The 15,442-nt window shown below is 36.2% G+C and overlaps 1 protein-coding gene across 1 annotated transcript in view; it reads right to left on the bottom strand.

Annotated features, from left to right (window-relative positions):
* SERPINI1 (serpin peptidase inhibitor, clade I (neuroserpin), member 1) overlaps positions 1-15,442 on the bottom strand; it is an 84,181-nt gene that overhangs the window by 29,625 nt on the left and 39,114 nt on the right. Inside the window, exons 2-3 of the mRNA XM_004674935.2 lie at positions 1,658-1,925; positions 439-669 (exon numbers count right to left, since the gene is read on the bottom strand). Coding sequence (XP_004674992.1) covers positions 439-669; positions 1,658-1,907 — 481 coding nt within the window. The 5' untranslated portion in view covers positions 1,908-1,925. The remainder of the gene's footprint in view (positions 1-438; positions 670-1,657; positions 1,926-15,442) is intronic.

The raw sequence follows: 15,442 nt of genomic DNA, 5'->3' as shown, positions 1-15,442 counted from the left end.
CTATACAAATGTTTTGGTCAATAAAGTTATGTGGTTTAAGAACCAATAAATATCTCCAAACTCTGATTTCTAATTCTCCTATTTTTAAGCGTATTAAGAGACTCATTCATTTCCATTGTATCTACTATATAAGTTATTAAATAGACAGTTCAAACAAATTCCATACCATACAGAGAAAACCCATTAACGGGAGAGTACAGAGTTCATATTCATTTATCAAAACCAAAACCTTATACTTTCCCCAAAAATTTAACTCCTTTCTCAAATAATTATTTATAAACAATGCTTTGAAAATAGGCTGCAGTCCGTACATAATACTTAGTAGATACTTCAATAAATGGTATCTAACATTCAAAATGCAAAAAGAAGGGGAAATTATAATTTCAGAATTAAAAGAGTTAAAACTAAGCTAATAAAGGAAGGAAACAAATTACATACTATTTGTATTATTCTCCACCCACTTATTGATATAATTAGCCACAGCTATATTTTGACTGAAGTCCACATGATTTACTTCTGTATTAAAGTATTTCTTCATCAGTTGTAAAAACTCATCATTGACATGAATTTCATTTTGCACAAAGAAGGAATTGGCAAGTTTCATCACATATTGACTCTCTTCTGCAGTTATCAAGTTAGAAAAATCTTTCAGGAAAGAAAATTCTTCACCTGCAAAATACAAAGGGTAAGCTTACTTTGGAGCAAACACAGTGAAAGACGGAGGAGAGTGGAGAAAACACTAAAATATCACAAGGCAGATTAATACATCAGAGGCAAAAGGAAAGAACCCTGGCTTATTTAACACTGACATGTTAAAGAGGTTCCACTATTTTGTTATTTATGCAAAATCCAAGTTAACTTTTTTTGTTTAGTAATATTAATACATTATTTTTCATTACCAATTTAGTTGTTGGTAGAATCCATGGAGTATAGCATTGGCTTCGTCTTGCTTTGAAAGCACTTAGGTTCTTACCATTAAGTTGCTCTTATTTTAAATTTATCAAGAGTAAGAATTAAATCCAATCATCTAGCTTAAACTTTTACTAGAATCTTTAAACTTATAATTAGAACATAAATTAAAATTGTTTCTTTTTAACATTTTAATGAGTTTAATTCACATATATATAGGAAATATTAAAATAGAAATCTCCTGTCAAGGTGATTACAAAATACTTTGACTAAAAATATCATAATACAAATTTCATAATAATGCAACACTTATAATAATCCCATGGGTTCTATTTAAACAATGAAGATACAACTGAATTAAGCAAAAAAAAAGTTATAAAATTAAAAATTTATAGTCTTAGACTTTATAGTACTTCTTATAATTGTAATTTTTCATTTATTTACCTGATAATTAATACAGGCCTCTCTAGACTAGAATTCCAGAGCAAGAATTGTGTGCTCACTTATGTTTATCAAGGTAGGGTTAGTTATTTATATGACAATAATAATGCCATTCCCTTAAATTTACTCAGTTTGTGGTAAAGCCTTTTAACACCTTTCTCAGGTTTCCTAATTCTTTTCCTAGACATTTAGTGAGGTCACTTTCTGACCCTCTGTAAATACTTCTGACTCTGGAATTACACAACAACATAACTAGCTTGAACATTAAATCAAACCATCTTGTGGAATCAAGCCTAAGCACACATACCATCGTTCAGACTGTCATATCCCATGGAGTGGCGGATTTCTTTCCGTGTTGACCCCTGGGCCCCGAGTTCCATCATTCCCATTGCAAGGGTGATGCTCAGTGGAGAGAAAAGAATATTTTCGTCTTCTCCAGTGGCTCGAATATGGTTATATAGATTGACTGACAGCTCAGCAATGGTTTCACCAGGGAAAGTGGCTCCTAAAGCCAGACTTTGTGAAACCAGCAAGGAGAAGAGCCCAAGGAAGGCCATGTTGAAATAGTATCAAGCCTAGAAGACAATTATTGATCTTCTCAGAAAAATGAAGCATAAGGTTAAAAAATAAGAATTATTTCTCAGCAAAATTTTCAAACAAACCCAGTGTTGTAAATACATTTTTTTTCAACATCTCTAACAAAAAGAATATGTTAGAAAGTCTTATTTTTTAATATTAATAATCAAAGAAGAGATAACATTGCTAAATTCTCAGCCTACCATCAGGACAATTACTACTCCTAAGACAGTTCTAACTCCCTTAAATTTAGGGTTAAGATAATGTAGATACAGGGTTTGCCTAGCGGGCAAGAGGTTGTCTCAGCACTATAAAGCTGCCGCCTGGCCAGGGAGCTGACCCACATGGCACAGCAGACCTCTCCTGTCTCAGCCGCTGCTGTTCTCTGCAGCATATTTCAGGAGATGACCTGCTTGTTCTGCTCCCCACTTTGTGGTGAATCCTCTTATTCCCCTCTCCTGCATCTCTGGTCTACACCCCAGTTCTTATATGCATATAATTTTATAAAATCTTTTAAAAAATGAATATGCAGTTATATAAAAAAGTAAGTATAGGTCATGTTTGGAGAGACTAATTTGTTAATTTTTCATAAACATGATTCTTCATAAAAATATTGGTCATTATTTTAAGCCAACTTACTCTAATTTAAAAAATTGTTTAGTTTCAGTACAATGTCTAGTGAAAACAAGGCAGGCTTATAGATTTAAGATGAAATCTTATCAAAGTTAAGCTTTTGCTTTAGACCTTTACTAATTTCTAAAGTGAATGCACCATGCAGCTGAGTTACCAATTGTGGGAAGAGATGAAGCACACACCTGTCACAAGCCATTTTATTCAGTCCAAGCTATGCAAACCACCGGAAATAGTGGTAACCCAGAATAGAAGCAAATTCAGTAAATCCTCTTGTGGTTTCCATTTACATGGTTCTTCCCCATGAGGTACTGCTCCCAGTGACAATAACTGGGTAGGAAGCTGCCTCCTACAGCTCCTTTCATACTTAGGGCTGGTACCAGTGCAGCTTCTAGCCACAGAGCGGTGATTCTATGTAAAGGAGTATCTCTAATTATGACCAGAAATGGTCAAGAGCCAGATGAAGCTCATAATTAGAGATACTCTAATTATGAGCTTCATCTGGCTCTTGACCATTTCTGGTGGGATGAGAAAGCATTGTCAGTACCCAGAGAGCTGTGTAATATGTCAGCTTCTTGCCACACCAGTGTTCTCAAGCCAGTCTCCCTGCCACCTGGGGGCAGGATTTCTTTTCCTTCATTTTCCATACTCTGTTACTATAGGCATTTAACTAAATCAAACTGTCTGAAGCTAAACTGTCTTCTGTTTTAATATTTAGCTAGTTTATTTGCTCTTGATTTTTTTTTAAAAAAGATCACTAAGGAAATATATGAAGTGATACTGAGCAAAAATATTTGGAAAATTGTAAGTCCTTCACATTTTAAGGTTCAGACATAGGTATCAGGTTTTATCCGAGGTGCCCTAAGTTTCTGCCTATGTCCACCTCTGTTTTTACATGGCTTAAATTATTCTCACATGTTTGGTAAGTGAAGGGCTGCTCACCACCAGCACTGTGAGGAGGAAAAGATGGCTGCTCTTGGGAGAGATGTGCAGCACCTAAAACAGGACCTGTCATGCACACAGCACCGGGCAGGAGAGCGGTGCTCAGAGCGCAGCTGCCCTGCTATCTACCATCTTACACTGAGGAGGCTACTGTGGGACTTGCCCTTCCTTTCTGCTCAGAGGAACCCAGGAAAGGTAGAAGAACAGACAGAGAATTCACTAGATTCAGATGAAAATTTAGTAGGTAACTTTCTGAGTTAAAAGAAATTAATACTTAGGATGTGATACTATTTTATAGAACTCTAAAACTGAAGTTAATCCCCAAAGTTCCTGTTCTTAATCAGGATATTACATTGTTCTTGGATATAACACCTTATCTTCTACCCTGGAAAAACCTAAGCCCCACCTCATCATTTTTATTTAATGTTATCTGGTAAAAGACCAAGAGGTTAAGGTCAGTATAAAATGGAAGTATCTGTTATTCAATAACACAACTATCTATCGGAAAGCCATTGCATTTAACATGAGTATCAAATTTCAGGCTAAAAAATATTTCATTCACATAAAACAAAAAACAACCTATTGTCAACCAATAAGCACTGCAGCAAATTAGATCATGTCTATCATTCCATTGGCATTTTAATTACAGTTGAAAGTATCATGAGATAATATTTATAGTTAACATATAAGGTATGACCTTTGGCTAGTTACCCGCATTCTCTCAAACTTCTTCATGAATTAAAGATATTAATCCATACTCTGCCTAATTAATAAATAAATGAGATCGTGTGTATGAAGCATTCATTTTAAGCTATAAGTTACAGCTTATAAAAGATATTACCTAAAAAGGTGTTTCTTAGGTTTACATACTTGCTAAGTCAAGCAAAACACTATAGAGTCAAAATGAGTGCTTTATTTTTTTCCATGGCCCATTTAATGTAGCAGCATTAGCAATTCATTCAGGCAAGATTGATCGAGCAACCATGAAGACACTTAAAATCATAAGGACAGGCTCTTATCCTTAAGGAGCTAACATCATTGTGTGAGAGTATATGATCAATTACAGTGGTTCTTGTCTTTTTAAGATATTCGTTTAAGAACTTGCTGAAGGATAAATCATCTCCAGAAAAATGTGCACATAGGATAACTGAAAATTACATTTGATGGTCAAAATATTCACTGGTTTCAGGTGGGGACCATGATTTATAGCAGATTGTCTAGATGCGGAAGGAAACAGTGTTTCATGAGCCTGAAGCTCAGTGAGCTCTTAGTAGGGAGATACTGAACCACGAATGCACCTCCTGACTCCTAGCGGTCTCCTAAGAGCAGCACCTAAATGTTTATGAGGAAAGTGCTTAGGGGGCAGAGAGCAGCAGCCCACTGGTTTCCAATTCTGAGTGGGAATTAGAAGAAATATAGCCTGAGAATGGTGGGAGTGTAACAGTGACACGGTGGAGTAGCGTGTCATTGTGGCTTCTTACCCATGCAGGGCCAATCACCACTGGTCAGCAGGGCCAATCACCACTGCAGAAACAAATGTTACAACTTCTTATGTGCTACAGGCATTAGCCAATAGCAAAGAGCTCTTTGAGATACCAGGACCATGCTAATTGTGCTTGATAGGTGGTATCTGAGGCAGGGTCACGGCAGGTGCAGTGACTATTTCTCTGAAGGTCTAAGTAGGTCTAGAGGTTCTGCAGAAGTCTACAAAGTTCTGCAAAGTCTATGAAAACCTGTGAAGTGTCTGTGAAGGTCATCTCTGAATACCCTCAAACTGGCTTCTGCTCTGCCTTATAGTGCCTTCAGGGATGCAGACTACAAGCATGATTGGGCTGTTTTTCAACCCTGTTTGATTGATGTCAGTCAAACACCCATAAACATTTCCCATTTTCAATTTACATAATGAATGCAAGTCCTTGAATGGAGCTGAAGAGCTCACACCTCATTTTCCATCCATAATTCTGGTGCCAGATGCAAAGGGGGGGGGGGAACACAGCACCTACCCAGACCTGACCTGAACTGACATCAGCACAGCACTGTTAGCCAGTTTTCTCCAAGGGGGTATGGCCAGAGCGGGTCTCAGTGGGGCCATAGGCTGGCTGCACCTGGCGCCTTCAGTAGGGTCAGGTGTAACAGTTCAGGGACGCTATTATGGCAGCTGCAGGGTGGGCTGTAACTGAGGGCCTGACATGCTGGCCCAGCATACCTATGGGCCTCTCTTCCTGTGGCTTCAGGAAGCCACAGCATTGGAGTATCTCCTCCCATTGCCTCAAAAGTCATGGGCCTTGGGGGTTTTGCCTTCACTTTTAATCCCTGGGGCTGGGCTGGCACTGCTGCAGTGCAGCCTAGGGGGTGCTGCCAAGCCAGGGGTCCTGTTTCAGGAGTGCAGCCTATCAGGAAGCTTTGTACTGAATAATTAAAAACCTTTGTTCTGGAACACACTCTTTATCCAGGGCTGAGTGATCCTCCCTCCTTTTAAAGGTAAGTTTTCTAGTGTATAAAATGACCTCTGCTAGCCTGAAGCAACCTTTCTGGTTCTATCTACCAACCCCTGGCCCTGGCTCACTTCTCTACTGTCTCAGATATTCCTTCTGAGTCTCTTTTGGGGGAAGACAAGATTTCCTTTCCTCCTTTCACTTCTAAGAGCAGATGTTCTCCATGGCCCTCCTCTCTTCTATATAACATTCTACTTCTGCTGGTGAACTCCTCTCAAATCAAAGACATTTCAATTATTATTTCCACTCATATTATTCCCAAATAAGTAAAACTCTAACTTTATTTTTATGTTAGTTTCTGCTGTGACAGTTTTTCTTAGGCTATGTAGTCTTCAATTCTTGATTTGAAGCCATACTTCAAATTCAAGGGGATTTAGGGACCCTCCCCCTCCCCCGGTAGCTCAAAGTGTTAAAGCGCAGCACTATGAAGCTATCTGCAGCCACTGCAGCAAGAGTTTGATCCCCAGCCAGGGCGAAGATGATTTATTTAGTTATACATACAGGGTACAGGCCAGAGGTGCAGGGGCGGTGAGAGGGTTCACCAGAGATAGAGTGGAGAGCAGAACAGACAGATTGATGAAGTACATCTGAAGGGAGGAGTGGGTGAGTCAGGAGAGGTCTGCTGCACCATGTGGATCACCTCCTGGGCAGGGGATTGAACCGGCACTGAAGCGGCTGTGGCTAGCTTGCAGTGCTGGGCCCTAACCCATTGCATCATGAGGAAGGGCCACTAAATAAATCTTAAAAGAAATATATTCAAGGTGGTTCCTTGCCTTATTAAACAAACACACTCTTTTAAAATCAAAGTCTTTGACCCCTCTCCATCTTTTCCCCTTATCTTCAATGAACTCTTAACACTTAATCCACAGTCATCCCTGACACCTCTCCCATCCCTCACGTCATGACCATCTCCAAGGCCACGGTGGCAGTTCCTCCTCTTAAGGCCTCTCAAGGACTACAGCAATAGCCCCCAGTCATCTATGAACTTTAGCTGCTTCCCTCTTCCACCCTACATGGGCAAAGTACCCAGATAGACTGTTTTGATACATAGTCACGACCAGGTGTTCCACTATTTATAAATTTCAAGAACTCTCCATGCCTGTAGACTATCCCACTGTACTATGATCCACCACAACTTTCTAGCTCCTAGTCTCCGCAGTGGATCATGAAATTCTATCTAGGCTTTCTTTTGCAATTTTTACCTCAGAATATCTCTTTCCTGTTCCTGGCTGGTTGTAGTTTCCCTTTCGAAACTATGTAACCTGTCCTATATGTTCAAATCTAACTACTCAATTTTCTGCTCCACTTCAACTTCCTTCATGAAACCTCTCATTTCCAGTTATAACTAGAATAATTTCACTGAAATCTTGATATGTTTTATTTCTACTTTTTTAATAGCACATTCTGCTGTTTTCTCTTTTACAGATAACTCCTTATCTGCCTAGTTTCTTTCTCTGGGCTTCTTGAAGTCAAAACTAGAAGTGTGTTTATTTTAGGACAATAAATAATTAGAATAAACATCTGATGCATTACACATAGTAGGTGCTTTCAAATACATATCTATTGAATTAATATAGCATGAGATGTAAAGGTTCATAATGCTGCACTATAAGGAACTGAAAGAGTATTGCTTCTAAATTCTCTGGGCTAATTTAATCTAAACCCATTGGTAGTAGCTCATTTCCATTTTTTATTTCTTTGATAAAGTGTCTCCTGATTGAGTCTGAGCCATCTTTGCAGTCTGACAGAGCAGCTTTGTCACCAACGCAGACATAAAGCAATGGCTGGACATGGGCAGCATTAACAAAAAAGGGCACCGCCTTGAAAAATCACAGAAGGTGATACCCAAATATTGTTGTATTAACATTAGTCTGCAAAATGGCAGCCTCCCCCCCCCCATAATAATTAACACATCCTCAAAAGAGTTACTCTAACACGGAGCCTAGCTTTGTAGACTCATTATTTTGAAGCTATTGGAAAGAGAGATTTTACATAAAAAGTGATAACAGCTTCAGTGCCAGGATGGTGATAGATTCCATTGTACTGAGAAAGGCAGAAGTAGATGAGCTAAGGACAAACTACTGATACTATTCGATTTTGCATTTTACCTTCTTGTTAGGTATAGATTATAGACATGTGTATATGTATATACTGCTTAGAAAACATTTCATTGAACTAGATCAAGAAGCTAAATCTTTTTGTAATTGAGAAATAAAGAATTACAAAACTAAAAGTTAGCACTAAAATGATAGTTTTTTTAAAATGCTTTCCTTTTAGTTGATTTTACTTATTTATTACTCTTAAGAGACTGCTGACTTGTTTCTTGGTTTTATTTTAATAATTACTCAAAATTTCTAAATAAAAAAAAATGGAATTTCTAAAACGACTGGCTTACAATTCATTTTTGAGTGTTCCATAGTAGGTAAGAAAATGAAGAAAAAAAAAAAGTCATAGAAAACAACTGAGCAGAAATGCCTCATTCAAAGATCTCAGCCCTAGAAGAACTTTGAACAATTCTCGGACATTACTATGTAAATTATTGAAACTAATGCCTCATGCAATCTTATAAAAGAATAAACACATCAGTCACAGAGAAGAATAAGATATAAACCACTAAAAAGTATGTGTTCAGTGAACACAAGGAACATGAAAATCAGGCAATTCTTGAAGTGGATGTGTTTGAATATGTGAAGATTCACTGTATATATATTTTTCACAGGCAGGCGTAGGGTGCTTAAATTTAGTTAGGAATAGTTCATTGGTGAAATTTGGAATAAGTTGAAACTCTAAATCTTTGTTTCCTGATTTACTAAGAGAAAGGATAAACCTAGAACAATGTCAATGATGCTGCAAAATTTGTCAAATAATTTGTCACACATGAAAAAAGTCATTACCTTATGAAACAATCTATATTTTAGCAATCTGCAACTTAACAAGTTTCCTCAATTATAACATGTCTGGTGTTCCTGTCATTCCTGTCGTTCTTTTAACCATTCTGAAATAAAAACAAAATAAATTTTTTTTTTTTAAAAGCTAGGGTACAGTCCACAGGTACAGGGTTGAGAGGATTCACCAGAGACAAAGTGGGAACAGAACAGGCAGATGGGCTGAGGGGAACAACGGGTGGGTCATGAGAGGTCTGCTGTGCCATGTGGGTCACTTCCCTGGCCGAGGATAAAACTCAAGCTTTAGTGGCTGCAGATAGCTTCATAGTGCTGCACTTTAACCCACTGCACCAACAGGGAGGGCCCAAAATAAATCTTACAATTAATATCCAAAGAAGTTTACTAGTCCTCAGAGAGGCAAATTATGGCACAGTTATCATTCTTATTTCCTGTGCAGGGATCTCAGTCTGGGCCAACATGAATTTTAGGTTTTGTTTATCCTATCTATCCTCTTAGTTAATTTATTTCCATTGATGCTGCTTCCACAACGGGGTTTTGCTTGCAGTCAGAAGTGTGTTCAGTAAAACTGTACTATATAGGTACACATAAAAGAACAGGTCACAGGATATAAAGTTTTCTAGGTGGTACATATTCATCACAGAGAAATAAATCAACTTCCTTGAAAAAAAAAAAAGCAACCAAATGCAAGTAGTTAATTCATGCAAGTAGACAAATCTTTTGTTTTTGGGATTTACGCAGGAAACATGCTTGGATGTCAAGCAGAAGAATTTTCCAAATCTCATAGTGTGCTCCAAGAGCATGACCCATGCATGCTTTGTAAACAACAATTGTTCAGGTGCTAAGCTGCCAAAAACTTCCTAACTTTCTAATTTTACTATAGAAATTCATGGAGAATAGGGTCAAAAGGAGGATAAGACTAGTGAAATAATTGAATGGAAATAAATATAGAGAACAAACTGGTATATCTTGAAGTGCCTTAGGATTACCATTTCATTCACAAGGTACTAAAAGGGGTTTAATCTGAAATTCACTATGAAAAGCATAACATCATATGCATGATAAATGGTGTTAAATTGGTTCAGGAAAATTTGAAGACGTTTTAGATTTAGAATACTAAAGGAATAACATTCTAAAATGTGAATATATACCATTCTGCTATTTTTTGAAGTATTCATTTTTTTTTCTTTTTAAATGATTTTGTTCCCCAAAAAGGTATTGCTAAATTAAGATGTCTCTTAAAACAAATGGGTCAGAACCAAGGTAATAAGACAAAGAGATTTAATTCTGTAATCACATCAAAGGCATTATAGTTATAAAAAACTTCATCCTTTCATCTTTTCCCCTTTCTTATGCTTTTCACTTTAGCTATTTATCCCACTCTAATAGTCTCAGTATTCTTCAAATCTAAATTTTCAATATGATGCATTGTCATCTTCTTTTTATGTTTCTAGTGAATCAAGCAAAAAGAAAAATTCATCAGGTATTGTTCAAACAAGATGAACTTAAGGAAATGGTTGGGTAAATCAAAACTTGTACAGAGTAACCTATAAATATCTAATTTACTAAAAAAATATTTTTATGAAAGACTTGGAAATAGAAAGAGATAATTACTGATTATCTTTAAGGAAAATCTTTATATTTTCTAGAATATTCCCTTTCAGGTTATCAGACCTTATGGGTTTTAGGCCTTTCATTATCTTTGAACAATGTTACAGCCTCTTCAGTTGCAGAAAATTGATAGCTATGTAAACTGTTCTTTTCCATAAAAATGCACAGTATACATCTGTGGTTGAAAGCAATTGATTGTTGTCTTATTGATATTGACCAATTGTGCCTCTTTTAAGCACATTTAATTCCATCTTCTTTTTTTTTCTTTTTTTTACAGCACAAACTTTGTAAAGAACAGTAGAGCATAGCTTTCTACATTTTATTCTTAATCATCAGTAGAGGTTTCAGGTTTTGCAATCTAGTACATTCCTTAGGGTTCTGGTTATCTGGTCAGTCTGAAGCTGTAAAGAGACATTCTCCCCCCTTTATTTAAAAATTTATTTATTTATGCATTCAGAACTGGGGTACAGACCAGAGGTGCAGAGGCAGTGAGAGGATTAACCACAGACAGTGGGGAGCAGAACAGGCAGATCGAGGAAGTACCCTGCTGAGGGAAGAAGCTTGGGTCAGGAGAGGTCTGCCTCTGCCATGTGGATCACCTCTCAGGAAGGTATCAAACTTTAGCTTCTTATTTCTATGCTTTAACCTGCTGCACCACCAGGGAGGGTCTGACATTCTCCTCATGATCAAATGCATAAGAGACTGAGAACTTGAGATATACAACTGAGCCTTGTGGATTAGGATGGATAAATTTGGGGTTGTCACTTAGCTCCACTTAGGTATTTTTCTATGAAGTCCTGAATTTCTGGCTGCAGGGTGAGCTCTAGCATAAGTGGATGAAAATCTCATAGTTTGGCCCAGATCCCTGGATTCAGTTCATCAACTTATTGCAGTCACAGCCATCTTTTGGTTAATATAGTCATAGGCTTTGTTTATTCTCTCATGAACAGGTTGTAGAATCTTACTGTTTCTCTCACTAATTAACAAACTGTATGATTTTAATTTCATTTTATAATTGCATAAGAGTCAATACATTTCTTTAAATAAATATTTTTTTTAGTTTTTTAAAGCCTAATGTTCGACATTAGGCTTTAAAAAATGTATTCATGAGATGCTTTATTCATCAGAATTGGAAAGAATTGGAATAACATATTCTTTTCTTAATAACCGAATAGTCATTCCTTAATTATTGTTCGAATTAGCAAAATGATCTAATAGAATTCTGTGGTTTGGAATTACATATCACAAGTTAGCTAGCCCTGAAATGACTTTGCTACACGGCCCAGGTTATAAGGAGCACATTTGGCAACGCAAAGCACACCATAGGCAGTGAGTCATAGTTCTGGTCACCTAGGAAAGCCTTTATAAATAAAAGTCACGGAAAAATATGTGCAGCGTACCACTGGAATACTGCCTTAAAATTTCATCATTATTTATCTATGATCTCACAAACCAGTGTGTGTGTGTGTGCGTGTGAGTGTGTGTGTTTATTAAAAATGCTTGTCTTAAAAAATTGTGAATAGCACATTGTGACAGGGAGGGGTTACAAAATGACTCTCACAATAGGATGACCTCTAGTTTGGCAGTTTAGTTAACATAATCTTGCATTAAAAAAAGAAATGGTTAAGAGCCCTCGTTGGTGGTGCAACCAGTTAAAGTACCACACTATGAAGTACAACACTGTGAAGATAGCCACAGCCTCAGCCCCTTCAGCAAGAGTTCAATCAGTGGCCAGGGAGGTGATCCACATGGTGCAGCACACCTCTCCTGTTTTGCCTGTTACTCTCCTCAGCAGTGTAATTTCATCAATCTGCCTGTTCTGCTTCCCACTCTCTTACTGCCCTTGCACCTTTGGCCTGTTAACACCTACCCTGAACTTCTTAATATATAAAAATATATTCTGAAATTTCTGGGAGGAAAGTTTGCACGTTTCTTCTGCTCTTGGGGTTAAAAACCAAACAATACCTTGAGGAACTGCAGAAAAAAATGTTAAGTAGTATCTTTTTAAAATACAAATCTGTTTTTTCCTTGACTTTTCAATTTCTATTAAAAATCAAGGATTCTAAAGGATCTACACAACAGTCTCTTCAGTATTGCATTGATATATTAGTTTCACATAGTTCATTCCATTTTGAAACTGTTTCTTTTAGCACATTTTCCAAATATCTTGTTTCAAGAAATGAATTTTCCTAATATTTTTTGTAAAGACTTATTTATAAAAGAACAGAGGTACAGAGAGGTGCGGGGGTGAGAGGATTCACCTGAGACAGAGTGGGCAGCAGGCAGGCAGATAGCTCTACAGTATTGCACTTTAACACAAGGTGCTGACAGGGAAGCCCCAAGTTTTACTAACTTTAATAATGAAAATTCACTAAATAGCTATATTGTTCCACTAAAATGTTGTTTACTGAAAATAGGAATTACTTTGGGGACTAAAGAAGCCTAATTTGTTCTATGGGTAAAATATGTTTTATGTTAATGAGTAAACTACGTTAAACTAATATATCAATTTGATACTGAGGAGATTGGTGTCTAGATCTTTTAGAATCCTTGCTTTTTAATAGAAATTAAAAGTCAAGGGAGAGACAGAGAGAAAATTTGAAAACATTAAAAATATTAAGAAGTATTTAAATTTTCTAATGTAAAAGAATAATGTTGTAACAGATTTTATAATTGCTTACAATCTGGAAAATAAGAAATAAAGGTTTTAATTGTTAAAAGTTCTAATTAATGTTTAAAATTAAAGCTTATAAAAACTTATGTAAGAAAAGGTAGGGTGTATGTGTTTAAAGATATAAGACATTTATTTTTGTTGAGGGACAGAAATATCAATGTCAAGATGAAACTTGTTATTTTTGAAATGGAAAGATGCAAAAAATGGAAAGAGGGAAATCTTATTTGAGAGGGGAATCTTAGAAGAGGACTTTCACATCAAGCTAAATGAGATTAAATGATTTACAATAAGGATTTTGAAATTAAGTTTTAATGTCAGTGGAGCATTCAAATATAAAAACCAAGTTAATTTCTTTGGCTTGAGAAGCAAAAGTGTTCTAAAATCTGTGGTCAGTATTTTTTGGTAGTTGTTTAATCATAAATTTGGTGCTCTTTTATGCTCAGGTTTTAGTAACTGAGAGAAATCTAGTCCTGTTAATGGTGCACACAAGTTAAGCCTTATCACAAAAATAGACTCACTCTTAAAATCGTTAATGGTTACTCAGGGTGATAAAGTAATGTTTCATGAAAAAAATTATAGAAATATTTTAATACTTCTGACAAAACTTGACTAAAATTAAAACTCTAAAATAATACAGACTTAAATTAATTAAAAGAAAATATATGAAGGCATTGATTGGGAGGACACATAATATACCCTATAAAAATTGTTCTTTTTGTAGAAAGATATTAATCATTGTTTATATTAAAGTTTTATGAAAAGCTGATAAGGGATTGATATCAAAGATCTAGGAAGAGCTCACACAACGAAACAATAACAAAGCAAGCAATCCAATTGAAAATGGCAGAAGAGGTAAAAAGACATTTTTTCAAAGAAATGCAAATGGACAATATGCATATGAAAAAAAATGTCCAAGTTACTTATTATCAGGGAAATGCAAATCCAAACCACAATGAGTTACCATCTGTGAGAATGGCCCACATTAAAAAAATATGGCAACAATAAATGGTGGCAAGAATATGGTGAAAAAGGACCCTCTTTATACTGCTGCTGGGAATGTAAACTGGTTCAGCCACTATGGAAAACTGTGTGGAGGCTTTTCTCAAAGCACAGGTTTTACCATAAGAATCAGTGAATCCACTCCTAGCAATCTGCCCAAAAGACACAAAAACGCTAATTCAAAAGGACACCTGTTCTTTATTGCAGTACCATTTACAATAGCCATGAAAAGGAGATAAACCAAATATCCCAAAACAGATAAGTGGATCAAGAAGATGCCACATATCTACACAATGGAATACTACTCAGTGATCTAAAAGGATAAAGTCATGCCACTTGCAGCAATATGAATGGAGCTAGAAGCAATTATGCTAAATGAAATGAGTCAGGAAAAAAAAGATAAATATCAGATGGCTTCATTTATACATGAATATAGAGAAACTACACAAAGGGTACGGAAAAAGACAAAACTTGCAACCTGACTATAAATCTGAGGTAGGGAAGCAGGGAAGAACATAAGAGAAGGTGGAGAGTAATTACAGTGCTATGGTGACAGGAGAATTCCAGGGACTACAATTGAGGAGAGAATCAAATACTCTTCAAAATCAACAATGATGTAATAATTGTTTAAATATTTTTATTTGTAATTAAAATACTACTTTTATTACTATTTCTTATGTAATAAATTACATATATACAAACAGCACTGAAATATAAAGAAAAATTCTAAACCTCTTAGCATGTATGTAAATAAACAGGAGTACTCTAAAATCGCATAAATCTTTCCAAAAGCCCAATATGTTTTAGTGAAAGAGTATTACTGATTATTTCTGGTTTTTCTAAAATATTGTATAACACAAAATTGAGCCAACTTCCTTGTCAGTTGCATTATAATCAGATCTTAATTATAGTCATTTTTAAGTCTACGCTATTTACAAAAGTTACTTTCTTTGCTTTGTGTTCAGAAAAATTCACAGGATTCTAGCAGATATTCTGGGAATACAGGTGTGTCATTATAAGAAGGAAAAATTGCAGAGTTTAAGGGAAAATTGGACTTAAATGTTAATAGAATATCAGCATACATGAGACTGAATGAACTGTAGAGAAATACTGTAATTTTAATAAAAACTTTTTGAGGGCCCTCCTTGGTGGCGCAGTGGGCTAAAGCACAGCACTAAGAAGCTAAAGCCACTTCCACATGAGTTTGATCCCTGCCTGTCCAGGAGGTGACCCACATGGTGATGCAGACCTCTCCTGACCCG

This window comes from Condylura cristata, unplaced genomic scaffold (assembly GCF_000260355.1).
Source record: "Condylura cristata isolate star-nosed mole 26May11 unplaced genomic scaffold, ConCri1.0 scaffold00003, whole genome shotgun sequence".
NCBI classification, from domain to species: Eukaryota; Metazoa; Chordata; class Mammalia; order Eulipotyphla; family Talpidae; genus Condylura; species Condylura cristata.
The sequence above is the reverse complement of the archived record's forward strand: the minus strand, read 5'-3'. Positions and strand labels throughout refer to the sequence as shown.